The sequence below is a fragment of the Apteryx mantelli genome, chromosome 26 (genome assembly GCF_036417845.1).
Source record: "Apteryx mantelli isolate bAptMan1 chromosome 26, bAptMan1.hap1, whole genome shotgun sequence".
Lineage (NCBI taxonomy): Eukaryota > Metazoa > Chordata > Aves > Apterygiformes > Apterygidae > Apteryx > Apteryx mantelli.
The window spans coordinates 5,965,833-5,993,552 of record NC_090003.1 but is presented as its reverse complement, the minus strand read 5'-3'; the positions used below and the strand labels follow the sequence as shown (position 1 = coordinate 5,993,552).

The following is a 27,720-nucleotide window of genomic DNA, read 5'->3' as shown; positions in this document are numbered from 1 at the left end:
ATGCTTTCTGTATTTGTACGATTTTAGTGGATCAGACATTATCCATATCTCCTGAAGCAGCTACCATTTGTAAATCTCCTACTTGTATTCATTACAGTAAATACCGGAATTAGCAACACTTATTTTCCAAAAACATTGCAGAGTAACACAAATGAGAAAGTAAGTTCTGTATTCTTATGTGGACAATGTACAGTCACAGTTCACACTATTTCTAATTGCACCAAACCCTAGTAATTAAAGATCAGAAATGAACTTGGGACTGATTGCTAAATGTACCTAGAAACAAATCAATAAAAACTTGTGTTGCAAGACTGAATTTTTTCCTACCTCCTTGGTAGAACATTCTGAAAAGAAAGCTAATCTAAAACTGTACTACAGACTTCAATCAATCTTCAGTACCCTGTATTTTAAAGTACCAGCCTTCATTTCCAGATACCCAGAAAACAATCATATCTCACCATTTACGGATTGCAAAATGAAAACTAAAGTACCTTCATTCATCAATTTAAAATATTTCTTTCGCAGATTACTTTCAGTAACAACAGAAATAACACAAGCAATAGTATTCTTGCCCTAAACAAAAGGAGTCACATAACAGCCTGCAGTATATACACACACACAAATGGTTTTTGCCACTCCAATGCCAACCTACCTGATGCACCAATTGGAGAGGTAGCTGGGGTCATGCTATGGACATTTAGGCCTAGACTGTGGGATGGCCCCGGGGCTGGTGCTACTACAGGTGGTCCAGGTGGGGTCTCTCGCTGGGGTGACGTAAGTGGCGTACTGGGCTGGGAAGATGGCCCACCTGCCAACCGAGCAAGGCGCCTTCGACGAATCTGAGCAAGGGAAATAAAGCAACAGCAAATACACATATTTGTATGCAACACATATGTATATATACACACACACACACATATACACACACACACACATTATTTCTCCCTTTGGTCCTTCTGGATGACACGCATATCCACTCCAGTGAAACTGCAAACACAGAAGATTTTCATGACAACCTGCTTGCTGGAGCTGATCCTTAAGGCCATTTCTGTGCTCTTTGTGACAACGTTAAAACATCTCTGATGTTTGTACTTGAAGTATGTATTTGCTGTCTTGGAAGGCTGTTTCCGCTGGAGAACTCTGTGTTTGTCCCTCAAATGGTTGTGTAAGACAAGTTTAACATTTACTGTTCAGCAGTTTCAAAACTTGTAACACTCCTCTTGATTTGTTTTGGCATTTGATGAAACAAACTGCATTAATCTGATAAAGGGACAATATGAATGTGACTTTTGACTTAATTTCAGTGTGGAATAGTAATAAAAGCATCTGTGCTAAAGAAGATCCAGCTGAAAGTTATTTAAAAAGACTAACGGCCAATTCCATCCAAAACAGACCCGTAACACTAAAACCTCTCAAGTTATCTGCTGGACAGGGGCATTTTGGGAAGTAATCAAAGACAGTAAATAACCTCCTCTCGGCACCTAGAGACACTGCACCAAACGGAATTTAAAGATCAGTTTTTGCATGTTACCAGCAACAAGATAGAGAAGCACCTGCCTTCAAAATCTGACTTCAGAAGACTATTCTGAGCTGATTTATTAAAGGTAGTCTGTGACAGCATTACACTAATACCATATAGGAGAAAGAAATGGACAGACAAAATAAAACCTATCAAAGTCATCATTTATAACCATGAAACTTGAAGAATAGATGCAAAGCAGAGATGAGAAATTATCTGTTATCACAGGCTGCCTCAGAGGATCTGATTCTAAAACTTACTGTTTCAGCTAGGATTAGACCTATCACAAAAGAAGAGTATCATATCTGAGGGGGTTCACTCCCTGCAAAAATAAGCCAGTCATGTTACTTGCTATTTGTATTATGATACAAAACTGTTGAATGTAATGTATCATTTATCACTTCTGCTCATAATCCTGAAGAACTGCCAAGCAAGTGAAAGAGCAAACAAAAGATGTGTGTCAATTCAATGTCTATGCCACATTACTGTAGTAATTTTTAAGGGCCTGTGAAACCTTCCCCAAGAGGAAGAAGACCAACAGATCAGATTAAATCAGACTTGAAGAACTGTGGGAAAAAATGCGTCTGGAAAAACATCTCCTCCATGACTGGTGTCACCACATGAATATGGAAGACAGTGAGAAAATACATCCTTTCTTTGTTTTTAGAGGAAAAAAAAAAAGAGAGAGAGAGAAAAGGCTACGAATAGAACATCTTAATCCCTCTTCCTTTTAAAGCAAAAGAGGGGACCTTATTATTGCATAAATACATTGTTTAGTTCTGCCATAAGCAGAAACTGTTATTAGCTTCTCTGTAAAAAATAAGGTAATTTTTCTCCACAGCTCTTTATCTGCAAAACTGTAAAAGCATCTCAGTGCTCAGAGCATACCTGAGAAAACTTCAGCCACACATCCCCAAATCTGTTTTCCCTATTGCTCAATCGAAATGAAGCGTGCATTGCTCACAAAGCTGTACCAAAAAAACATAATCCGCAAAACCACCCAGATGAATTTGTAATCTAATTGGGGGCTGAATTAAGGTTTTAAGAGCTGCTTCTTTACCAATCAATTAACCCACAACCATGTTTTTCAGACATGGAAGTGGCAGGCAGGAATGGGAAGGAGGAGAAAAACACACACACAACCCTCCCAAATATGCAGAAGTGGCTGAAAGAGAAAGATGAATAATAATTCTTTAGCAAGAAAATTAGTGTGATGTGAAACTTTTGCACAAGTATTCATGTTTATTCTTGCTAGGTATTTCCTTCCGAACTTCAGACTGGGAACATGTGAGGAGAAAGACATAGGCAAATATACTCAAATGTTAGCGTTAATCAACATATTTATCAATGTATTCTCAAATACAGTGAAACCTTGATTACTCAAAACAAGGTCATATCCCTCACAGCCTATGATTTGCATAAAGACCCTCTTCATCATTTCCCCGTTTCAAGCAGATAATCAAGGTCTTTTGTGCCACTTAACACTCCTCCACTCAAAGTGCTAGACTACATCAATGCAGAAGTTAAGTCAAAACCAGCCGTAATCATTGCTGTTGAAACAGGAGGATGCTAAGCTGAACTTCCTGGCTTGTGTTTGCCACTCTCTGAGTCCATCAACCATCTATCTTGCTAGGGATCAACATTCAGATTGTAACCTGCCCTGAAGAAGCTTCTGAAAAGGGGATCCAGCAAATAATCTTGCACAGACACAGAGCACAGCGCTCTTTACTGAGCTGCTTTGAGATAGGATACTGCAATTAGAACCAATACAAGATTTCTCCCTAAACCTTGAAATATGATAGGCAAATTATACGTAGCCTTTACACCACTGAACAAATTAACATAAGATATAAATGAACTCTGAGAGTGTTTGCACTGAAAGAGACAGCTTTCATACTTGGGGGTACATTTAGCCATTGTTAAAGGACCGGATTTGGTTCTTGGATACCCCGAGTTATCATATTCCTCTAGGTTTACCTCAAATTTCAGATTTCTATGATAATTTTATCTAAAGATTTCTAAGTAGTTTTAACTAAAGTTTCCAAGTAAGACACACAAAAGAGGGAGAAACAGAAAGATACTATGCTATAAAAAGCAAAGGAGTAGGCTGAAACAGAAGTCTGAGGCTAGACTGTAAAACCGAACACACCTTCTGTCAAGTTCAGTCACTAGTGTCTGAAGACTGAATAGCATCTAGGTGAGAGGGAAGCAAGATCGGCTTTATGCTTGGGGCACAACATGGGGACTCAGGAGACAGGGCTTGTCTGCATAGCACTAGGCCCCAACCTGTTGCCTTCACGTAGTAAATCATACATATGTAAGAATTGCAGGAGTTCAAAGCGACCTGCTTTCACTTTAGACTGAATTACTACCCACATTACCATGAACAAACAAGCAGCTTGGGTTTTTTTAATATTTTCTTAAGAACTTTTAGGGTACCTCAATAATACCCAACCCTTGATTTCAGCAATAGCTAGCTGCAATAGTGACATATGACAAGCTGTTATGTGTCTTATGTAATAATGACAAGTTATTTGGTACCAATTACATAGGGTCTGGAACAAACAATGCTTATCCTCCCTACAGTGCACAACTCCATAACATATAGTTTAAGTGATTAATGAGAAAAATCCAGTGGTTGAATGGAAGAGGCATGCTGTTTATTAGTACAATTTTCACTGGACACATCTGAACTGTGCCTGGAAGAGTAACTTTCAGTCATATAGTTCTGGTCTTACTGGACTTCTTAAAAGCCATCAAGCTAGACACACTACAACACCCAATGTAAAAGCAGCACCCCTGTTTAAGACAGTCAGCTGATAATTTTATTTATGCAGCAGACTAATAAAGGTACAACCAGGAAGATTAATCTCCCAGGCTCACAAACCTTCAGTTGAAAAAAGTATTTCAGTATTAACACCTGCTTTGGTGGCAATTGCTCAGTGATATTCTAAGGGACAACTTTTATTCTTCCATCATCAAAGAAGAGTTTCAAATCTGGATAACAAAGGGTCATTTGAATGGATGGCCTTATTTGTCTTGTATCCATTACAACACGCCAAATTAGTTTAAGAAATGCTTCATTATATGATCACACTGGTCACAGTCTATATTCAGAAAATACAGCTCTGTAAACTACTCAAAAAGAGTATGTAAATGTTAAAAAAAAAAAAAAAAAAAGCTAAGTCCACTCCATTCTTCCACATTTTATGCCATGCTTGGTTTTGTTTTTTTCTATGGAGTCCCTATTCTCATCTTACACCCACAACTCAGTTTTCTGACCTGGTTCTGATTCACCTCTCATTCTTCTGTTTTTTCTGCTTCACATTTTCTTTACCTCTTTTATATAAATTAAAAAAGGGAGGATTTCACAGGGTCTCACATTCTTCTCAGGGTACTACTGTCCCAGCTTCTGCAGCAGCTCTTTAGCATCACCGCAAAGAACAACAGTGCCCATCTTAGACACACACTTGACTGAGCAGATGTCAGTCCCTATCCCAAACAGCACAATCACGGAAGGCCTTTGATTTTAAAAAGCATATTACCAGGACTAGAAATATTCAAACTTTAAGCCTTAAATCAACAAAGGTGAAAGTTTGTAAGCAACCAACTAAACCAGAATCAATTAATATTGTTGCTGGCCACAACTTTGTATCATATAGCTGCATATCCAGAAAAAAGAAATACAGTTCCAATATAAATAAGGAGATATATATTCCAAATAAAATATTTAGTGTTCTTGGTGAGTGAGTTATGGTACAGAAAATAATCTTACTTTCACATCTTTCTGGTATAGTTCAGCTACAGACAAAACTGCCATCTTTTCTCTCACTGTTTCTAAACATGATGATTGTTTCTATGACAAAATCTTACATATTGCATAAATGCAAGACCTTAGAACACATAGCAAAGGAAAAACTATCAGGGTTTTGCTGTGCTATCAGGGTTTCACTTGTGCGAAAATTCACACACACAAGAAAGGAATCTTCTCTTCTCCTCTCCTAAAGATTTTAGTATGGGCTGTAGTGAATGACAACTGGTGCTTTTACAAAGTAAACACTGAGAAAATTTCAGTGAGAGAAGGATAAATGATGTTGAAAGCAGTGAAAAATATTCTCTTGAAGTTAAAGTATATTCTATGGCCCCAAAACCAATATCAACTGTATTTGTCTCTCCTCTTTTTAAGTTACAAGTTAATACCTTAAAATTCTAAAATTCAGCCATTTGCAGACAATTATTCATATATATATATATATATATACACACACACACAATATATAATACCTAATTGTATTTCAATATAAGAAGATAATCCAGCCTATGATTACCTTCAACTTTAGTTGACTGGTTTCCTTTCAGTGTCTACCAAATAAAGTTTTTCCAGATAGAATTCACATATAACATAGAATAGAAAGTTTTATTTTAGAATGCTGTTTTTCTGTATAGTTCAACTTTGATTGTGGGTCCACTGCCGCAAGTAACAGTAAATTGGAAGGGCATTAAAATAAACTTGGCCTTTTTTTGGTCTTTTTCAATGAGGGGTCCATTAGCAAAAAAAAAAAAAAAAAAAGTGACAGCATAACTCTCTTAAAATGATATAAGATTATGTTTGTCTCAAGTGGTCACCTAAAGGACTGGTCAGCTTTGGTCCTAGCTTAACTGTAGCAAAAAGACATGGAAAAACTTTAAGTCAGTTGCAACAAACATTTTGCCAGCAAAGGGAGATGAGTCCCTACTGGAGAGCTCCTTTTCTGCAACCTCAGTTCCATGATGCAGCGTTTTCGATGATGTCAGTAATTAACATGAGCAGTGACACAAACAAGCTTACATAGGTCAAATTATTCTGAAATTTATCACAAAACACCTCATCATCAGATGCAGCTTAAAGGAATGGTCAAAATAATTACAAATAAACACAGTACTCATGAAATATGCCTAGTACAGATGCTTTTGCACAGTAGGAACTACAACACCAGTGTCTTCCCCCCACTGTCCCCAACATGGGAGTTTTACTCCTTTTCTCAATGCTTCCAAGGTATATGAAGACCCCCATAAAATAAACATCACGGAGCTTTTCCTCCTAGTTCAGGCTGCAACACAGCAGGATTGCTAAATCATGATGTACAAGGTAATCAAAAACATTTTGGAATACAAACCTGAGTGACAACAGCAGCCGCCTTGCCCTACAACCCAGCCATAAGATACGGTACAGAATAAAAGTCATTTCTTTCAGTCATCCCTGGAGTGTAAGCACAGCAATGAGTCTATGCTGCAGCTGGTCTGATAATCACACATTACATATAATGCAGTTGGATATGAAAACCTGCTTGAAGCAGATGGAGGAGGATCTGAAGTTGTACATAAGTTGGATATTACACCGGGACAGCGGGAAACTCCTGATATCCTGATCGGTACCTCTGTAGAAGTCATCTGACTGTTCTCTAACAGACAAACAAAGCATAAGGTCTTCGCCTAAGAAAAGCAGAAAAACACCCTTCCAAGGGAAGGAACAGCCTGCGTTACCCTGTGTATGGTGTCTGTTAACTGCAAGCCGCTTATGATTTTAAAATGAAAGAGCAAGAAATCAAAAAAAAAAAAAAGCAAGCAGATCAAGACAAGACTCAGGAAAGAGGCAAACCCGCTCCGATGCGTTTCAAGAAGACACGTTGAAGACAGTGAGTGTTTTACCACGCAAGGAGATGGAGCTTTTCCAGCCACCAGCGCAGGCGAGGCCAGGGAGCTGCAGGCCAGGGAGGGCCGCCCGCGCAGGCGGGAAGGGGAGGCCGGGGGGGGCGAGGGGCCGGGGCGAGGCGGCGGCGGCCCCGCGAAAAGTTTGTGCGCGGGGGCAGCGCGGGGGCGGGGGGCGAGGCCGCGGCCTCCCCGGGCGCTCACCTCGTCCGCGCTCAGCTCCTCCATCGCCGTCCTCTTAATGGTGACCGGGGGGAGGGAGCCCCGCGGGAGCGCGTCCTGCCGCCGCCGCCGCTGCCCCCCGGGCGCCTCACAAGGGCATCGCCGGGGCGGCGGCGCCGCCGCGCCCCGCCTTGCCGCGCCCCGCCGCCCCCGGCCCCGCCGCCCGCCCGCGCCTCGGCTACCGCTACCGCCGCCGCCGCCGCAGAGCCGCCCCGGCCCCGCCGCCCGCCCGCCCGCCGGCGCCGCTCGGCCCCGGCCCCGGCCCCGGCCCCGGCCCGGCCCGGCCCCCGCCCGCGCCGCGGCCGCTGCCCCGCGCAGGGATTATTCATCAAAACAAGAGGGCGGCGGCGGCCATCTTGGGGCGGGATCACGTGAGGCCGCCGCGCGCCGCCGAGGCAGCCGGGCATGCCGGGCTCCGCGCGGCGCCGGCCCAATGGCAGCGCCGCGGAGGCGGGGCCGGGCACGCGCGTCGTGGCGGCGCGGGAGGGGGGTGGGCGGCCAACCCCCTCCCCTCCCCCCGCCGCGCGCGCCATGGCAACGGGGGCGGGGCGCGCGCTGAGGGGAGGCCGGCCGTTAGGGGCGGGGCCGGCCGTTAGGGGCGGGGCGGGGAGCGGGGGAAGGCGAGAAAGGGAGGCGGGCGCGAGGCGCGCGGGAGCTGCCGCTCCCCAACGGCCGAGCTGCCGAGGCCCTTCGGTTTGGCTGGATCCTTCCCTGCTCGCCTACGCTAAGGTGTTAACCCTCTGCTCAGTAACAAATGATTAAGATACTGCTTTTTTTTTTTTTTAATCTATGTACTATATCTCGGGCAGACTAAGGCACTAAGCTCCAAGTGTTTACTAAACTGTCTGCCTCATCCCTTTCTAACTGTAGTTTGAACCTGAAGTATTTCCTTCTTCCTTGTGTAAAAACACAAACTTTTCTGCATCTAGCTCTTTCTTTATACCTCCAAATTACTTTTTTTTTCTATCACTGTGGAAAATATTTCTGTTTCCTTCATCTTTTCCTCTTCCCCCCCCTCCCGCCCTGAACGTCGCCTCGGATTAGAATGGAAACAAAACAGCCAGGGGCTGGGTTGACTTAAATTGGATGTTCACTTCCAACTCTGCTTGTTAGATCAGTTTTAATACACGAAGGTGAAAAAGGGAAGGATTTTGAGAAGTTGCCCTTTTGGAGAGGGGCAGAAAAAAGAGGGAGTTGCATCACCAGATGTTGCCCCAGGGGTGAACAGTCACTAATAATAAGATCTTAATAGAAAGCTGCACGCAGTAGCAGCGTAGTTTGACTCAGCTGCTGAAATGAAAGAATCCCATAAAAGGAGGACAACAGGACATTCTTGAAACAGAAGCAAATCAGTCTGTGTGAACAAGGAATAGAGTTAAGACATATTTTTGTGAGCATTGCATATAAGTGTAAAGCAATAGAACTGACCAGATCACTTTTTGCAGATATGAGGCAGATAGGATATTTGGTCTTGCATTTCAGTACACTTCTTCCTTAACTTACTGTATTTATATAAAAGTGTTTGAACAGAAACAGTGTTTTTTTGTGACTTAACCAAGTTACCCAGAATAGAGAATAAATTATTTTGTAAATAATTAGATCACAGTATTTACTGCTGGTCTTTCTGTTGAACCTCTGCCTGTCATTATCTTAATCTAATTAATGATTTTGACTGATGCTTTGTCTTGTGTTTCTTTATCTTCTTGGGATTATGTTATTCATTTTGCCTTCTTTATTTTTTCCTAAAATCATAAAATATGCAAAGTCAGCAGTTGCACTGACTGAAAGACTCAGAGACTGGTTGCTGGAAAAGTTTCACCATCAAAGCTGTAATGAGATAATTGAAATGGTCTAAAGCACCTTTGAATAAAACCTTTCAAATGCTTCCCTAGGGAGTTTTGTTCCTGTCCTTCAATCCCAGAGTTCAAGAGCATACCTTCTTGGCAAAAGCTGTGTTTGTGTCTCTTCTTTTTTCAGTTCCAGAAAGCAGGACTGTTCCCTTTGTTCACCTTGCATTGCAACATGTTTAATTTGTAAGTGAAATTTGCTAAGCAGTTCTGTTGCTGAAGTATCTGGTTTATCTCTGGTTTGAGATCTCCAAAGCATCCTCAAGTGAGTTCTGCATTTCAGGTCAGCAAGTTGAAGTAGGAAGGTAGCGATGAAAAAAGTCATATCACTGCTGATAACTCTTCTGTATTTTTAGTACTAAGGACTTTCTAATAGCAGGCCTTGCTACCAAAGTATTACCTCTAATCATACAGGCTTCCTGAGGCTGCATTTTTCTGATGTCTACTTGGACTCTCTACTAAAAAGAGTTCTCAAGGTCACTATTGTGACTTTTTTTTTTATTGCTTCTCATGCATATCATATTGGAGTGCACAACTTAAAAGCTGTGGGTTTTGGTGGCTTATGTAGTATTTAACATTTTAAATACTGCTCCTGAGAGCCTTTACAGTTTAAATAAAGATGCAGTACGTTCCAGAGGTGCCATCTAGTGGAATAGCAAAGTCTGCATGGCTTTAGTGCTGGTGACCGTGACGGCTGGTTTGCTGCATGAAAGTGTTTATGGCAGAATAACGTTGTAGCATTAGGATTTGTTTCCCGCCCACTCCTCAAATAAAAGGAAGTGCTAATCACAGTTCCAGAATCCCAATACTATCATCTTTCATAGACTATATATCAGGAGTTTTACTCCTTTTCCTCCAAATTTCTGTGTCCTTACCATATAAGGAATACTAATTCTTCTCTTCTTGTTTTGGAAACTACTTTAAATTTACATAATCCTCTAGGAATTATATGGGAGAATAATGAAAAACTGTCCAAGCTTCAACAGATTTTGTCCACCTCTGCTGACAGCCTTAGGAATTCTGAGCTGAGAGTGAGCAAGAAATAATCAAAAGATTAGTTGTATTATGTATCATCTCTCAAAATGGCAGGGATAGCTTTAGTTTCTACACAAAAAATATTTCCTAGTTAAATGACTATGCTTAACCTAAGTTTAATCAAACTCTTTTCTCCTTTTCCACTAGAGGTAAAACTGCTGCAATGTTAATGTTACCAGTACTATGCAGAAACTCATTTCATATGTAACTAAGAAGTTGATTTGACTGCTCACATTTTATATACTTCTCTTAATACATAAGGCAGAATAAAACCTACCTTTTTTTTGCAATGGTACACAGGGTCAGAAAAGAAGAGGAGAAAAGTTTAAGCTAACTGAATGGGTAAGAATTATAGTATGCAAATAGTTAATCTTAAGTAAAGAAGCATTATTTTCACACTAGATGTGTTCTTATGGTGTTTAATTACTTTGCAGACTGGAATCTACATGGATTACTTAGATGCATCTTCATCGTTCTAGTAAGTGATCACAGATTTGTTTACCTCCAGTAAGCTCAACTTCACTTATTTTGATAATAGAGCAACTATGTTGCAATATGGAACTTTACATTACACATTTAGGATACAAAAAAAGAAGGGATTAATTTCTGCTGAACTACTAGTCTGCATCTTACAGAAGCATTTTAAATAAGAGATTTATGTGGTCTGCTTTGATTAGCCTAATCATAGCACAACCTGAGCTTTAATACATTGTATGTTTTAGTGTTTGCACATTAGCTGTTGTGAAGTGTTAAGTGCACAAGTACAAAAGCTAATAATAATAATAATAATAAGAATGTAGTAGTGCAGGACCCATCACTGTGTATTGCACAACTAAAAGCTGTCCTTCAGAGCTGTGTTAAGGGTGTACTTAACTTCAGTAATCAAATAACATAGTTATTGTAGTTAAAAGCTTTCTAGATGGACAGAATATAGCTCATAACAAACACTTAAACATCTTCATTTCTCTTCCGCCCCAGAGTATAGTTACATAGATTTTTTTTTAAGCTCTCCCCTCTGATTTTGTTTGATGTTGGCTTATCCCTTTAGAATAGGAGGTTTTTCTTGTTTTGATTTAGAGAGGCCCAAGCTGTGTCACCTATATCTTTTCTTACACATTCAGAAAATGGGCACTTAACATTGGTTTATTTTTGAGTGTTTATTAGCAAAAATCAGATTTTTAACACTGGCAACAGCAGACAACGTTTCCTGAGCCAGAAACATCAGACAATTTGGGTTAACAGGTACAAGGAATCAGAATTCTTGGCTGTGTATCCATAGCTGCAAGTGATGATCCATGGTCTCCTGTGTGTAGCTGTCTTTCCATGTAGGAACCATTACTCAAATATTCAAGCTCTCTTGTAGATTTGTTTACATACTTGATTCTCACAATGAAGCTCCTACCAAAAAAGAGGAGACCACAGATATTTATCTAGTAATCAAAGGTTCTATACATTTCTAAGGTCTATTTCTAAACGTAGATCATATTCTATGACTACTGGCAGTTGATTGGCTGCCATGCTGATAAGTTATGCTTGACATTTTGAATTTAATTATACAAGACCAAGAGAGAAGAGTAAGATAGTAAAGTTTTTCCAACTAAACTAAACCAAAGCATAATGTGCTCCCTGTGTACTGTCCATTACATATGCAGAGTTAGAAGAAAACTTGTGCAGACTGTGACCACATAGATCTTATTTCTTTCAAATAAAGACAGAATTAATGCAAGTCTGAATCAAAGTAAATACCAGATGGAGGTCATCTCCTTCAATCCAGTGAGTCCAGCCCCTGTTCTTCTTCTCACCAGTCTGAACACAGACAAGTTTGTCATTGTCCCAGGTAACTAGGCTCTGTTCAAGAGGAAACAAAAGGAAAAAAAGCATTTCTCTATGTCTCTGAGTCCTGAAGTGTATCTGTTAGAGTGTCCTTTTTTCCTGGATAAAAACCCCTTAATACTACTGCTGGGGAAAGGTAATATTCCTTGTTTATAACTCAAAATTTCTAATGCAACCCTGAGGTAGGAACCTATTCGGAAACAATTTCAGCTCGAGTATCAGGATTGATCATGGCCTCTTGATTTTATATGTTCAGCCTTACCTTACATTTTCTGTTATCCAGACCTTTATTATCTTCTTCAAACTCTTCTCCAATTTTGAACTGGAGCAAGTAATCTCTGAATGTACTAGTAGTATGGATAGAAAATGAATCACCGTCCTGTTTGATCACCTTCTGTGGCTTCAGCATTTTTGCTATCTTGCGTGTTGCAAAGTCAATACCTTGAAGAGAAAAAAAATGTAAAAGTTGCATTGGTCACTAGCCATTCTGACACCCAAGACTTACCTTTGCTCCTTCTAGAAGCATTTCTTAGGGATAGTTTGGCCTTACAGCTATGCAAGTTTTTTTTTTAAGCTGTTATATGTTGCATACTTTAAGGCATGTTCTTGAATATTTTACTCTTTGGAAAGCAGTTTACGCAAGTGTTGCACAATTCCTATGCAAGATTTCTAGAACTAAGTCAGAAGAGTCTTTTCTGGGGGTGGGAGAAAGGAAAAAAGCCCACTCCCACCCCGAAGCATGGTCTCAGACTGACCCCCTAATTGTTAGCTACAGAGAAGAGTGAATGTCTATTCTTGCCCTTTGTCAGATGAAATACATCATACAAAGTAACAAGGAATCTTTGTACCCTGTACCTTAAATAGTTTCAGATGAAAAGCAGTCCTGAAACTACTAGTCTTATTTTCAGGACCTGCCACTTGCTATTGACATCATTCAAGTGCAACTAGAAACCATCATATTTTTCAAAATATTGCCTAATTGTCTGTAATGGTCTTTAACAGCATTCTGATGTTGTTGGTAATACTGAGCTTAAATCAGTGCTCCTGGGGGTTTTCTCTAGTGAACATTTGTTTCTTTAGAAGAATAGGACATCTATTTGGCAGGCAACAGTTATATAGCATCCCAATGGTATGCTCAGAGTTACCTTTTTAGGAAGCACATGGAATGGGTAAAATGAGGGACTACACACCAGTTTAGCTGTTTACCATCATCTAGATAAAATGTCATTTATATGACCAGCAGAAAAAGGTCCTGTGTTTATGTGGTCTTTTTAACAGAATGTGTTCAGCTACCGCATGTTGGACCATATGGTTCATCATGTGGTTTAAGTTGAAACAGGACGACTTTGTCACTGAATGCATCACAGGAGTGCCAGAATCTGTCAGTCATGTCTTTATACAGTTACAAGTTTAATGGTGGTCTTATTTCAGCATAAAGGGTTGAACTTGCTACTGGCAACAGCCATACGACTATGTTGAGGCTTAGTGGGTATTTATAAACACAAACTACTTCTAAATCTGTATGTCAGAGGTTCAGTTATTGAACTGAAAGAAGAGTTAGGCTTGGCGTAGCCACTGCCTTCTCATTGATAACCCTCTGGTTACTCAGCTGATTAGGTAACTAACCTCCTCATGCCATGCCCTGGCAGATTAGTTTCTCATTCCAACTCCACAGTATTAATCATAGTTCTTGTTTTATTAAATATACTGGCAAACAAGTGGAAGTAAGCAAGTAAAGATGGATTATAAGTCATCAGAAGGATTCTTTGCCTTGACTTTTAAGGAACAGTTTCCCTCAATTACATGCTGAAAACAAATTGCATTTTCACAAGCTTGGTGACTGTGTCTTAAAAACAAACAAACACTTTTACATCAGCTGGACAATGTTTATTATCAAGGCACAGACTGAAGCTTTATTTCCTTTGTAGAAATGAATACACAAGAGCATATATTACTCCATCTTACCTAAAACTAGGAAGCTTTATTCGAGGGAAAAAAAAAGTACTCTTGTGATGAGGTTTTATTTTCAAGTTTGAATACAGAGTCCCAATAATAAGTTGGCAAAGAATCACCTTTCACTTGTGTTCGTATTTCAAAATCAGCACGTAATTTAAGCGTAAAAAGTCTTGAGAATTTGGATAGTTCACCCCCATTGTAGTTCAGCATTTCAAATTATTATGTATCCCTTAAGCTGCTTGAGATGTTTAGAGCATTCATTAATCCTAAAAGAGGATTTAAGAACATTATTTCTCTGACAGATAACACAGCAGCATTAGAAAGGGAGAGAGGGAGAGTTCTTTCAACATGTTAAGAATATTGGCTAGACAATTTAAGTAGGTCATCCAGCACAGATATGGCAAAAAAAAATAGATTGTATTCTAGTGCATACAGTAACTAACGAGACACTGCTAGTCATTAGCTTGTACAAGTTGAAAAGGCAGAAAGGGATTGCAGGGAGGGGGGAGAGGAAGGTAGTGTATAGGGTTACCTAATGTCACAGTCTTATAATCAACTTTGCACAAGGAAGCTATGAAGTAGCAAGAACTTTCCTAGGTTTCCCCATTACAGCATCTTTAGTATCTCTCTATGAAAAATTTGAGCAAGGTAAGAGGTTAGTTTCAAGCATACTACGAAATGTACATTTAGAGGAGCTGCTGAGCAGCCCCACACAGGTCACAATGAGAGATGCCTTTTGCAAGCTGTTTAAAGATAAGTGACACTAAGATAAACAAGTGCCTAGAAGTGACAGATACCTAAGAATTTTTTTTTTTGTTTACTTATTGTTTACTCGGCCCTAGATTCAGGCTTCTATAACAATATGCCCAAAAGTAAGAGAAATTGAGTGGACAGGGAGAACACTTCGCTGTCTCTAATGGAAGCTATCCATAAGTTCTACCTTAACAAGCACTAGCTAGAGAAATTCCTGAAAGCTACAAGGACACTTGGATCACAGGGTGCAGTATAATTATGTTATATGTTTACCAGTAAACAAAGATCCTCCAAAGAGTAGGATAATACTTGTATCCTTCTATTATTATTTAGAGGAAAAACAAACAAGCAAACAAAAAACCCCCCAAAAAACAACTTCAGCAATATTAAGGTTTTAGAAGAACTTAGACTCCTCTAAAATTCAGGAGAACTTGTAAGGGGGCAGAGAGGAAGAGTGGAATCAGATATTTTCACCTACCTAAGGCCAGCATGTAACCTTCAAAGTTGTCATTGCTGGTAAGGTTCCAGGTTCCACTGAAATCCACAGGCATTGCCAGACTGTGAAAAGAAGATACAGGCAATTTCTGACCAAAAAGCAAGAATTAAAGGGCAGTTTTTAAACCAGGCCTTATATGAGGAAGACTGTGGGTGGGATTACATCTGAAGGGCTTTTTGATGGAGAGGGGGGTACTGTTGCTGAGCCAATAGGTGAGAGGATATTTGTAGATCAGCTTCAGCCGGGTTGGAGGGAAAAGTTCACAGTTTCTGAAATCTTTGTGTGGAGCAAATGTTATTAACCCAGGAGTCGGATTGTGAAGCAAAGAAGTGGTTTAGAGTTTCTGTCCATCTTGTATACTTGTATACTTTATACAGACAGATTTTGTCATTACTGAGGTTCCCTGTGTGTGTATTAGGTCTGGGGCTTTATGATCTGCATTGAGTTGGTGAAAAGGTGAACTCCCCACTGTAAATGCATGATATACTTTAACAGACAAGTGTTGACTGTTAAACTGTACATGGATATATGAGGAAAGGAATATATGAGGAAGGGAAAGAATATATGAGGAATTTGGAAGTGAGATTTCATTTCCTTTAGAATGTATGCAATTGTCCAATTGCTTGCAATCGTTCCATCTGTGGTTACGTTTTGCAAAATGTATGCTTTGTTGTAACAAGTGAGAAGTACTAATCTAATAATCCAGAAAAACTAGGCACTCTTGAGCTGTTAAGTACAGGAGAGCTAGATAACTTTGTACTTCAGTTTCCTCATCTGTAAAATGGGGAAAACAATACTTCCCAAAGTCACACATATGTTTGAGCATTAACTTAATCCCAGATTTTAAGTGGTCAGATGTGATAGTAATGACCACCACAGTATAGGCTGCATTAAAATAAACACCCAAAACTGATGGTCAAGTGCAGTCTTAAATTCAGCTGTGCTGCTACTACAGTAAAAAGGGAAGTTGGTATTCTAAATCTTGAATGAGGAAACTCATCTCTAGCTACTATTTTTTATCTATTTACTGTCTTGTTAATAAACTCAGTTTAGTCTGAATTAAGTGATCGTATTTTGCAGAGAAAATTAAGTTTCTCTGAACTTTGGCTGCATTTTTGGAGCTGACATTTTGGCCTATATGACTCACAGAATCATGTGAGTAGGAAATTAGAACGTCAAAGCATGTTTCCTGTTTGCAATGGATATTGTTCTCTAACACATACTAAACTAGGAATGGCACAGAGAAATGCAAATTATTATTTCCCTTGGACTCAAATAGTAACATTTCACCCATAATTTGTTACTACAGTGTTGTGATACAAAGTAAAAGATCACTGTTGCAATACTGATGAATTTTCCAAGTAAAGAGAAGTCAGTATTTGGATAAGTCCTGTGTAAAAGCCTGGATTTAACTTTTAATTGAAAATTAAGACCATATAGAAATTTAGGCAGATTGTCTAGGATGTAGTGCTTCTTTCTGTATATCAGTACTAAATCTCAAACCAAGACCTATAGAGGTACTTGAGTTACTGTTTCAAAGGTAAATCAAAAAGATGTCTATAGAACTTTTTGTAAGAACTGCCAAGTGCTCTGGCCACATCCTAGGATGGTTCATTTCATTCTCCCTTACCAATCCTTAGGTTTTTCTTTTTGTGGAAAGAAAAATTTTCCATCTTAATTTCTGTGCAGCATCAAACATCTAAAATGCTCTGCTGAAGATGTGGCCTCATTGCAGAAGTAGATGAAGTGGTTGCTACTGCTGTTCCATATTTGTAAAATATTTTTGAGTTTGAATAAAATGTGTAGTGTAAGGGCCCTCAATAGAGCAGAACCAAATACAATGATCTAAAACATTTTTGCCTCACTTCTGCTCGTAGAACATCTGTGAATGCATTATAACTGTAGCTCCGTTTAATAAAGAAGTTCAGTGAACTCCATTATTTGAAAACCTTACAAAGATCTAGTCCACTCTTGAAAATTTTATTTATCTTAACATTTTTAAATATGCCACAGGGCTGATTTTGATGCTGATATTTAAAACTGATTGGAACAGTAGATTGCCAGTATGTGTTTATTTCTGGTGTTGTAACAGGCAGACTTCTAGATCCCACTGGTAAAATAAAAGATCCATATTCAGCACTCAGTTGAAATTTCTGAATAGCAGTATGTTTTGTATAGGCAAGATGCTACTGATATCATTCTACCTACTTACAAATCATGCAGCCATCAGACATCAGATTTGGTTAATAATAGGATGACTGTTAAATTAGCGTATTTCATGCAATTTATTTTATTGAAAGACCCATCACACATAACTACATTAAAACCCAGTGAAATATAACTGTCTGAAGAACAAAGCTCTATAAAACATCCTGTTGAATATGCACTGTTTCTCTAGAATTACACAAAGTGCAGCAACACACACCAGCATCATCATTTACAAGAATAAATTTAAAGTGCAGTTTTATTCTGAAAAGTGACCACATAAATAGAGTGCGCTCTCATTGGGAAGATCTGCTATGTTTATTCAGAAGCATACTGGCTGACTTGAGTGCTGAGAATAAATCTTTCTTGCTCTCTATTCTTGTCAGCCTTAAAGATAGCAGCAGGCAAAAAAGTAGCTCTTGTCCTTTCCTATGCACCACCAATAATACAGTTTACCTTCAATCAGTTATGGCAGTTGGTTTGCTAAGGCATGACAGGGGGCATTCATTACCTTTATTACCTTTATTTCTGTTGATGATGCATGAATGCAGCCTCATTATCAAAGGACAGTGTGAGTTTGCCTAAGCTTTAGGGGAAAAAACAGCAGACAGCATCTTTGATTCAGGACTCACCAGGAAAAAAACCCTAATTCTTCATGCTACTTTCAATCACAGTGCAGTTACAGATGAACTTCTAAGTTGTGACTTCATTTTGTGCCATTAAAGATTTCCTTGTAGATTCTCTGTAGACAGCAACCTGTACAGGCTGGAGCTAGCAGAACACAGAGGTTCTAATATACTGTAATTGCAGAATTTTGTGTTGAGGCTTGAGGCTTCTGTGCCTGGTGTTAGGTCCATCACTGGGTTACAGGTTTGCCCGCTAGAGCCTTGACTCCCCTGCTGGGTTCTAGACTAGCCCTGCAGGCTCTAGGGCCACCCATGATGTTCTGCATTTGGCTGCTGGCTTCCAGACTCGCTGTAAGCTCCCAGGGAGTCCCAGTTCTTTGGGGATCCCCTGCCTGAGGAAGGAGGATGACAGGTTGTCCTGGTTATGATCTGCAGCAAGTCCTTGGTTCCAGACTTGCCCACCAGCTTCCAGACTCCCTGCCCTGACAATCTCCCATTCTGCTGGCATTGTTGATCTGGACAATGTGAACAGAGAAGTTTTGTGGAGATGGTATGAAAAAGCTGCTGACGTATTATGTAGGTAGTATCTTGGAAACCTTGCCATTTTTTATCAGGCACATAATTCACACAAAAAAATGGGATGACAGAAAAGAAGGGGAGGTAGAATTCTATCACTATGACATTCAAAGTGCCTATCTTGTTTATACTCACAGATAATATTGTTAGATTCAAACCCAGACTTCTAGCAAAGAAAAACATTTCATTTACATATAGTCCTAGTCTCTTATCACTTCTCAGATCCAGTTCCAGAAAGCAATTCTGGCTGTGTACACTTGGCTCAAAAGCAAAATCTCTTTTATTATTTGAAATAAAGGGACAACTGTCTGAGAATCTGTGCAAAGACACCATTCTTAACCCATTAAAGCAATGGCTATAAACCAGTTCCTGAAGTAGGTCTGTCCTTTCATGAGAAACAGTGCTGAGCTTAAAGTACAGCACTTCTGGGAGAAAATTGCATGATGGCAGACAAACAGGCTGTATATTTGAAAGGCAGGCAACTGAAGGCATAACTTATCTAGTACCAGTTCAGCCAGGAGTAATTTATCCCTTTCCAGGATAGAGCTAAATCATTTCTTTGAGATCCATCATATGCTGGCAACTTTTAAAAACTGAGTTATACTGATTTACTATCAGTAAGTGGTACATTTCAAAATGGTTTGAAAAGGCTTTGTCTATTACTTATGACACTGTAAATTATTAAAAATATTTGTTTTAGTATTTTACAAATAACAGTTTGAGCAGTCAAACTAATCAGAATATTTGCTCTTTGTTAATTTGTAATTCTTGTATGCTAGGGTCAATTTTTGCATTTAGTTCACTGAACCATGACAAAATGTTTAGATACAAAATCAAAAATCAAACTCTTGTTACTGGATTAAAAAAAAAAAAAAGATGGTGTAGGTCCAATTCTTGAGCGCACCCAACCTCTGCAGCAACTACACATGTACTAGAACCACAGAACTAGCCTGCTATTTACTAGAAAAGATCAAACATTTTCCTGTACTGAACTGTAGCCTTTACACAGCAGAAAGAGTGAAAGTTGTATAATGCCTGTTAGTTCTTGGAATCACTTGCATGTTTCTGTAAGGGAGCCAAGACAACCCCAGCATTCCTGTCTTCACTCTCTGGACTATACAGATTATGTTTTTCTATGTATGCTTGAACTGCATCAGGCACTAGGTAACGAATACTCTGGCCTCTCCGCAGTGCTCTCCTAATCTTGGTGGAGGAAATGTCATTTGTGATCCATTCTTCCACTAGGTGAATATTATTCTTATGCCTCCACAAAATATCAGATTCATAGATGAATTTCTGAACACTGTTTCCAGCCCTACTGATGCATACGAGGCCATGATTTGCCACAATTTCAGTGATGTCCTCCAACTTCCACAGATTGGGGATCTCAAAAGATTCCAGCATGTCACTTCCACAAAGCAGTTTAACCTGTGGGAAACCTTAAAAAGAAAAAAGTGAGAAACAGCTTGGTTTAGGTCACCAGACTTTAGCTCACTTAATGGGAACATTTAATTTTTAAGCTACCTCTCTATATCTTTGGTTAAAGTGAAGCAATGGGATGAAATAAAAAAGTTTCAGAACATATAATTTATAATTATTAGCCTTAATATAGAATTCCTCTGAAAAGAAGTTATGGGAGCCCTTTCATTCAAAAGGTCTAGAAAATAAATTCTAATGTGCTTATTTAGCCTTGTGGTGAAACAGTCACTCAAGGATCAAAGAAAATCTAGAGAGAGTTCCAGAATAGTGATGTACGAAAGGACACTTGTAATGCTGTTAAAACTTCATCAGACGTTCCACAGAGTTCCAGAAGAGGAGCTAGCTTTTACGGGGTAGCGGGGGTTATGTAAGAGGAAAGAAAAGACACCCCCCCGCCCCGACTGTCTGATCCGACTTCAAGGGACTCTATTCCCTCTATGTTTTATATGGAATCTAGAGAAGGCATGCAGATAGAAAACACCTTAAGTAATGGAAACAAGCTTGAGCGTGCTACAGATCTTCAGCTTCCAGTAATGTCGCAGGGTGGTAGGAATGTAGTGAAACATCTATCAATATAGTATGGGAAAAGCCTGACTAATACTTGTTAGTCTTTTCTTTGAACACATTAATTTTAAAACACCATCAATTAAACTTAGTAAAATTTGGAAAGTTTCAAGGAACTTACATGCAGAGGTCAAGATTTGTGAACATAAAAGATTAAGATAGTTGTTGATTATGCAAGACCACTCAAGTTATATATGAATTAATAAAATTGTACATGTTAAGCCAAAGCATTAAATTAAGATCTAAAAGCAATAAACAAAATAAATGCTACCTAAAATAATAAAGCCAAGCTACTTCTGTTTTATGAAGTTTTAAATTAAAATTTAAAATGATCCTGTATCCAGATACATTCTGTATTTCTGGATTTACTCCTGCCCTTTCTTTCTTCAGTGATTTAAAATAATTTATGATCCAAAATTTGCAAGTTGTAACTGCAGTATAACAAAGTTCCATAGGTAAAATGGATACCTCAGACTTCTTTCAGTTTGAATTTTTGTTATCTTGAGTATTTTTCATGTCCCATATATTTTACCCTTATAGTCTTGGTGTTATAAAGACTACTGTTTCATGCTATGGGATCTGGGTCAATAATTTTTCAGTGATGTCAGAACCAAGAACTAGCATCAAAAAAAGACTTACTTATAACACAGCACAATTCCCTGGAAACAGCAAGTATTTTTAAGCATTTAATTGAACAACAGACTTAACTTTTTATATCTGGACCCTGATTTTTCTTTTTAATGGGGTCATGCCTATTTGGTTCCTGTTTCCTCTTCCGTCCTGGCTTTGTTAAAGGTATAGCATTCTGCAGACTATTTGTGGGATCAGGAGATGAAAGCTTTTGATGATGATACCTGCAAAACAGATGTGTTTTAAATATTTTAAAGATGCAAGAGAATATAGAAGAACACTGCCTGCTAAATAATCTTTTACCACTTCCTCCTGCAGTACATTCACAGACTACCCATCCAAGAACTGATCTGCTCAGTGACTTGGGAGCTCTGGGTCATAAGGTGGTCAAAGTGCAAGGACTTCGAAGCAACAACTACAAGGTCTGTTTGTATCTTCTTTGTAATAAAAGTTAATTTTAAAAAGAACCACAGTGAAGGAGTGACTGAAACATCCTTAAAAATAGGTAAGTGTAGCAATATTGAAATTATAGAAGCCTGTGGGATGAGAATAAAAAAAGTAAAATGTATTCATTTAGAAGATTCTCACACCAGCCTTTAAAAATACATATGGGCAGCATAGCACAATCAGAATCAAAAGAGGGAAGGTTGTGTAGCCTATGTCCACCCTACTCTAGTCTCTTTTCCTTTCTCATGAATACCTTATTTTTTCAGTACAAAAGATGAATAAAGCCTGAGAAAACATATATGATCTTCAAAATTGTATGCAGTTCACAGATTCAGTTTTTTGTATGTTTAGGACTAATGTTGCAATCCTTCATTCACAATGCTCATGCAAATTATCACGCCTGACTTCACTGAGTCTATTCATATGATTTGGGATTAGCCTGATATTTTGTTTTTTTTGAACTACACCATTCCTCATCCTACTACAGGTTCTTGAGACTTTTAAGGATTTGACTGAAGAATACCTTAAAACTTTGAGTGTTTCCAACCACTCACTCTGGCAGCTTTCCCAATCATCAACTTCCACCCAATCTGAGCTTTTTGTAGCTAGTTTTGCCATAGTTACTCGGTGATTGGCACTGATCAGACCTTTCTTCTTATATGCGTCACCTACTGGTGAAATGATTCCTTTGATTACTTTGTATTTTCCTGTGGAAAAAACACATCACACAAGAACATGAGAAGTGGTTGAGCAGATGTTACTTCCACAGTATTGTATGTAAACTATTATGTACCCATTATTCACTGTAGTCTCTAAGAAAAACAGTGCTAACTCCGACAACCAACCAAGTGGAAAAGTACAGCATACTCCTGCCATTGTACAAGGCAGTACAATTAAAGATTTAGTCAGATATATTAGAAAGACATATTTCTATGAGACCTGATAAAAGCTTTCTAATTTCTGAAAGAAAAGCTAGAAAAAACATGCTTTATCTCATTAAAGTAAGTGATAAGCAACAAATATGTAAGATTCTTCACTCATGTATCTGGCCTACATGACTCAGAATGATATATACACTCATACTAGCTTCAGTATCTCATCAGCATTTCAAAAATATCTGTCACTGTCAAACAGAAATACCCATACAAAAATATTCACTGTAACATTTAAATGTCTACAAATCATAGCTCTGTTTTGAATGCTATAAGTCATCATCCTACCTGTTTCATTAAAGTAGTCTTTAGCCAGCTCAAATAGCCTTAGATGCATGTTGGTGATGGGATTGAAGGACCCACAGGCCAGCAGTACTACTTCAGTCTTCTTGTCAGGATCTTCCATAGCCATTCCTCACAGCTACAGAGCCAAATACAGAATGTTGGTGCTATAGTTACCAGCAACTACAAGAAGAGAGGAGATCAAAAAATAGTTATTCTCACTTATTCCTTCTCCAAAGAAGCAGATGATTTTAAGACCAAATTGAACCCTGTGTCTTCCTTACATCAACATTTGGCCTGTAATTGTTTATGTGATACTGCATTGTCCAATTTTTAAGACAGTAAAACCACTGCCTCTAGTTCTGTCTAGTTATCCCTGGATAGAAAGTACAATGCAAGGGGGTGCGATAATGGTGCTACTATGTTGCAGGAAGGAGGATAATTCATGACAATTGCTGCGGGTATATAGGAAGACAGTGCTATTGGCTAAATGTGAAAATGACCAAACTACTCTGCCTTGTGAAAGTAAGTGGTATACCAGTAGACCTGATGGTAAAAGAAAAGTGAATTATTTAAAAAAAGCTTAAAAAGCTGAAATTAAAAGCTAGATTTTTTTAAAGATAACATCATTGTTCCTATTTTCAATATAAGTTTCTGGAGATATGTTTAGGAGTTGGTGAAAATAAGGAAATTTTACTACTCATCTTTTTCATTTCTGCTACACTACATGTACTTTTGCTTCTCAGTATTCTTCTCCTTCATGGGAATATTCTGGCTTGCCAAAATGGCTTCTCCTGGTCTGGCCCTGAACAAACAAATGAAAACTGGAATATGTTATGAGCCTTTCTTCTGTTGTTGCTGTCTGTGAGATGTCTGAGGCTTCTGTGCAGAGCACTGAATAGTTTGCCATTGTTTCTACAGCAACATCGCTGCTTGGAAAAATCCCACAACGTCACCCGCACGTTCTGTCTCCTTAACAAAGAAACTGAGTGATGCTTGCAGCAGCCACAGTGGCAAGATATCGTCACAGCTAAATCTTGTAACGGCTAATATGTACTAACAGCAAACAGCTCTTGAATAGAAGGCATTCCTGTGAGGCTTCTTATGAGGTACATTTTGCAAGTGTTAGTACTTTTCTGTGCTTTCAGGGGTTTCACAAACTTTTAAAATATTCTTTATTACCACAAAGTAGTCAGTATTTCAGGATTCGAAGGGTTGGTATTGCTTGGAATGCAGTCTTCGCAGTGGTATCAGCTAGAAGAGTTACTATGGGAACAGGAGGGGGGAGGAGTTGGACTTGCCTTTGTAATGCATAAAGCCCCGGTTTCTAAAGAAAGTGAGTCATACCACAAATTTGGAAAGGGTTGATTTTTTGATTTAAAAATAAAAGCAAGGACAAAAATAATGGAAAATTTCAAGATGAAAATATATAATGCCTTTTCTGGAATTAAAATGAAACATCCTTTTTCATCATGGCAGCTCATTTTTCATTCTATTATAAGCAGGCAGCTTTTAAACTGCATCATAAACTCACCTTCTAACTCTTTGCATCTGCATACAGACTAAGAAGTACTTATAAATACAATTTAACAATTTTCATATACCCTCAGTCTCCTAATCACATTGACATCCTCTGTTTAGTGCTATTTGTTGAATTTGGCCCAAAAATTTTTTGTTATTAAACTATAATTATAAATACAATTAAAACCTTCCAGAAACTCCCTTGTGGTAATCGTTAGTTACTTGATTTCAAGAAACTTAACTCCTATCAGATATGCTATTTATTTCACAGTAACACTTTTTAAAAATCTATTTGTAAAGAACTGTCAGGGCATTAGATTCATTCTTTGGAACCTGGAAAATGGACTTCAAAGTTTGTGTGCCAGTGTTAACTTATGACAGGCCAGAAGTTCCTGTATCTGAGCAAACTTTCTACCTTTTATACTTTACTAAAGACATTATTATATCCTGTAGACAGTAATTTAGCCTGAATTAGACATGCCTTTCTCACCTTCCAGATAAGCTACAGCAATACTATCTAAATAAAATCAGCATGAAGTGCCAGCCCTTAGGAGATGGCAATAAATTTAAAACACATCGAGGTTGTCCTCAGCAGCACAGGCTTTTACAAACATGTAAAAATCCCCTCTCTGTGTTCTCTAGTAACACCATGCTAAAGTAATATCTTTCTCATATAATACCAAACCACTTTTGACTTCCAAAATACAATTTTTAAAAGAGAGCAGGATAGACAACTTCATTTCTAGATGCATGGAACTTTCTGCCAAAGGGAAGGCCTGTTTGTGCAGCAGATGTGCTTTTTGGAGATCATTCCAAAACTCTTCTGCGAGGAAAGGACTGCTGCAAACTTCGAAACATCGTTTCCAAGTGAAAGTGCACTACGAAATAATTTCTGATATGAACACAAAGCAAACCAAGTCTGTTCAAAAACCTGAAGAACTACCACCATCTCCCCAAAACTGCTGTTGCAGTTTCCTCTGTGGGAAGATGATGGAAGAATGAATGTATACATGAGGCACACTGGAGAAATCAGTAGTGAGCTTCTGGTAGCTTTTCTGATTCAATGGTGAATCTCTATAAAACAATCCTAAAGGAATTTAAATAATTAACTTTTGTCCATGAGCAGGTAATTGTGAGTAAGCTTTGGTCAGTTTTATTTATATGCGGGAGGTAAATATTTATTAGAGATGTTCAGGTGTTTCTAGACTACAACCGTTATCAAGCATTGAATTTTCGGTGCGTGGCTTTCGCTGGAAGCTCTCACGTTTGGGGTGCTCCCTTCTTCCCCCCCCCCGCGGCGCTCCGGCACCCGCCGCCGCCCCCCCAGCCCGCGCCGCCGCCCGCGCTTACCGGCCGCGCCGCCAGCTCCGCGCCGAGGGGACCGCATTGGGCGGCGCGCGCCGCGGCGCGCTCCCATTGGCCCCGGCCCGCCGGAAGCGGCGCGGGTCCGTCCGCGGCACGGTCCCCCCCGCCTCGCGGCAGCGGCAGCGGTGCGGCCGGCCTCGCCCCGCAGCCGCCCGCCCGCCCGTCCGGCCCGGCCTTGCCGTGCCCTGCCCTGCCGTGCCCTGCCCGCGGCGCCCCGCGCCCGCTGCTGCCGCGGCCTGCCCAGGTGGGTGGGTGAGGCGGCGGCGGCGGCCCCGCGGCCTGCTCCCGCTGGGGCCGAGCTCGGCGGAACGGGGCATGCGGCCTCCTTTGTGTTCGCGGCCCTGCGCGGCGAAGCGGCGATCTGCCTCTGGCTCCCCGCGGTGAACTTGGGGGTGAAAGAGGCAGAGCTCTGCTGAAGCCTTGCGTTAGGGGCAGGGGGAAGATGACTGCATGGTGCTCAAGTTCCTGCTTTCATTTCTCTCCCCCTGTAGCTTTTTCCAGCGGGGAGGATGGTGTTTCCTTGTGTGTCTTCCAGCTGCTGGCACGAGCTGTTGTCATTAATGAAAATCAGTCATTAGTGACAGTCATAAGGACTTGGTATTGAACTGTTGTTGAATTGGTGCATTACTCGGGAATATCAGATTGACCACTTACAGTGCTTGGGTGACTTGTATTTATTATCCAAAGAAGCAAAAGTTTCCTTTACAATATTGCAAACTTTTACATCTAATGATTTAATTGAAGGTGTTTGTATGTTTCAGATGCCTGAATCTGGGTTGTTGTCCCCCTTAAATAACTTTTCGAGGGACAGGTAAAGAGAACAGTCTTCTGTTGCATAAAGTAGGGCCTGAAGGTTTCAGTAATTGCTGTTTGGTTTCAGACATGTTTCTATTTTCAAATGCTGTGGCTGTTTGAGTTATTAAGTTGGTGAACTGCTTCTTGCTACAAAGAGAACGATCCTGTAGACCTAGTATTTTTCCTCCAGGTATCTCGAAATGTTTTGGTTGGACAGTCAATCATTAAGATACTGCACCATTTTATTGGTACTTGGAACATTTTAAAATACATCTTAGGCTGTTGATACACAACAATAAAGTGTTTTTCTCCTAGGAGTGTCATGCAACAACTTAAATTTTTAAGTGAAAACTGAAAATGGCTTCAAGAGGAACAACAGAAACCAGTAAGCTAAAGCAGAACTTGGAAGAGCAGTTGGATAGATTAATGCAGCAGCTTCAAGATTTGGAAGAATGCAGGTAATAAAAATAAATGCTTCCCTCTTAAATGTGAATATTTTTCATTGGTGGTTTGGAGAAGAAAATCATGTACATTTCACAAGTCTTGTGGGCTTTTTTGTTTTATATTTTGTTGTGGCTTTTTTTTTTTTAAATAACGGTAAGATGTGTGTATTAAGAGTGACCTAGGAGAAAAAAAAACTTTCTTATTATTAAGATCATTTTACTTATTGTCATCTTGAGGAAAATTTTACATTTCTGTATGACTTTTTAACTTCTAATAGCTGTTTACAGAATTCACAATTTCCATATGGGCTTTTTTAAATAGCAATGATTTGCTTTTGTGTCTATTTTGCTTTGTCTTTTAATTAAGGATGTTTGTTTTTTGTAATTTGTTTAACATTTTCATGTGGTTGTCCTGACTCGTTAGCTCTTAGTGGACTAATAAAATTTCAGATTGACTGGGTTCAAAGAAAAGTGGTTCCCCCCCCCCATCTCAGTGTTGGTACTTA

General features: G+C 39.5%; 4 protein-coding genes across 11 annotated transcripts in view; 1 reads left to right on the top strand and 3 right to left on the bottom strand.

The window, feature by feature from the left end:
• UBE4B (ubiquitination factor E4B) overlaps nt 1-7,528 on the bottom strand; it is a 45,237-nt gene extending 37,709 nt beyond the window's left edge. For 2 of the 4 annotated variants that reach the window (XM_067311184.1, XM_067311185.1), the window contains exons 1-2: nt 7,412-7,528; nt 653-839 (exon numbers count right to left, since the gene is read on the bottom strand). In XM_067311184.1, the coding sequence (XP_067167285.1) occupies nt 653-839; nt 7,412-7,435 (211 nt within the window). In that variant the 5' untranslated portion in view covers nt 7,436-7,528. Of the gene's footprint in view, nt 1-652; nt 840-7,411 lie in introns of those variants that run through there. The other 2 variants (XM_067311187.1, XM_067311186.1) reach the window with 2 other exon arrangements.
• A 3,217-nt stretch (nt 7,529-10,745) lies between these two features.
• The window catches only part of LZIC (leucine zipper and CTNNBIP1 domain containing), a 27,122-nt gene continuing 10,147 nt past the window's right edge, over nt 10,746-27,720 (top strand). For 2 of the 4 annotated variants that reach the window (XM_067310959.1, XM_067310958.1), the window contains exons 1-2: nt 26,094-26,220; nt 27,087-27,229. In XM_067310959.1, coding sequence (XP_067167060.1) covers nt 27,129-27,229 — 101 coding nt within the window. In that variant the 5' untranslated portion in view covers nt 26,094-26,220; nt 27,087-27,128. Of the gene's footprint in view, nt 10,790-21,747; nt 21,852-24,011; nt 24,200-26,093; nt 26,221-27,086; nt 27,230-27,720 lie in introns of those variants that run through there. The other 2 variants (XM_013960483.2, XM_067310957.1) reach the window with 2 other exon arrangements.
• RBP7 (retinol binding protein 7) lies at nt 11,471-16,165 on the bottom strand. Its single transcript, XM_013960502.2, has 4 exons — nt 15,332-16,165; nt 12,407-12,585; nt 12,058-12,159; nt 11,471-11,709 (listed from the first exon to the last, which is right to left on the bottom strand). The coding sequence occupies exons 1-4, from the start codon at nt 15,402-15,404 to the stop codon at nt 11,659-11,661; spliced, it is 405 nt and encodes a 134-aa protein (XP_013815956.1). The 5' UTR covers nt 15,405-16,165; the 3' UTR covers nt 11,471-11,658.
• On the bottom strand, nt 17,854-26,031 carry NMNAT1 (nicotinamide nucleotide adenylyltransferase 1). 2 transcript variants are annotated; one of them, XM_067310955.1, is made up of 5 exons: nt 25,962-26,031; nt 23,097-23,273; nt 22,400-22,583; nt 21,508-21,653; nt 17,854-20,195 (listed from the first exon to the last, which is right to left on the bottom strand). In XM_067310955.1, exons 2-5 carry the CDS (start codon nt 23,218-23,220, stop codon nt 19,795-19,797), a joined length of 855 nt encoding a protein of 284 aa, XP_067167056.1. In that variant the 5' UTR covers nt 23,221-23,273; nt 25,962-26,031; the 3' UTR covers nt 17,854-19,794. The 2 variants fall into 2 exon arrangements, with proteins under 2 accessions (XP_067167056.1, XP_013815923.1); XM_013960469.2 differs by lacking the exon at nt 25,962-26,031 and adding an exon at nt 24,273-24,610.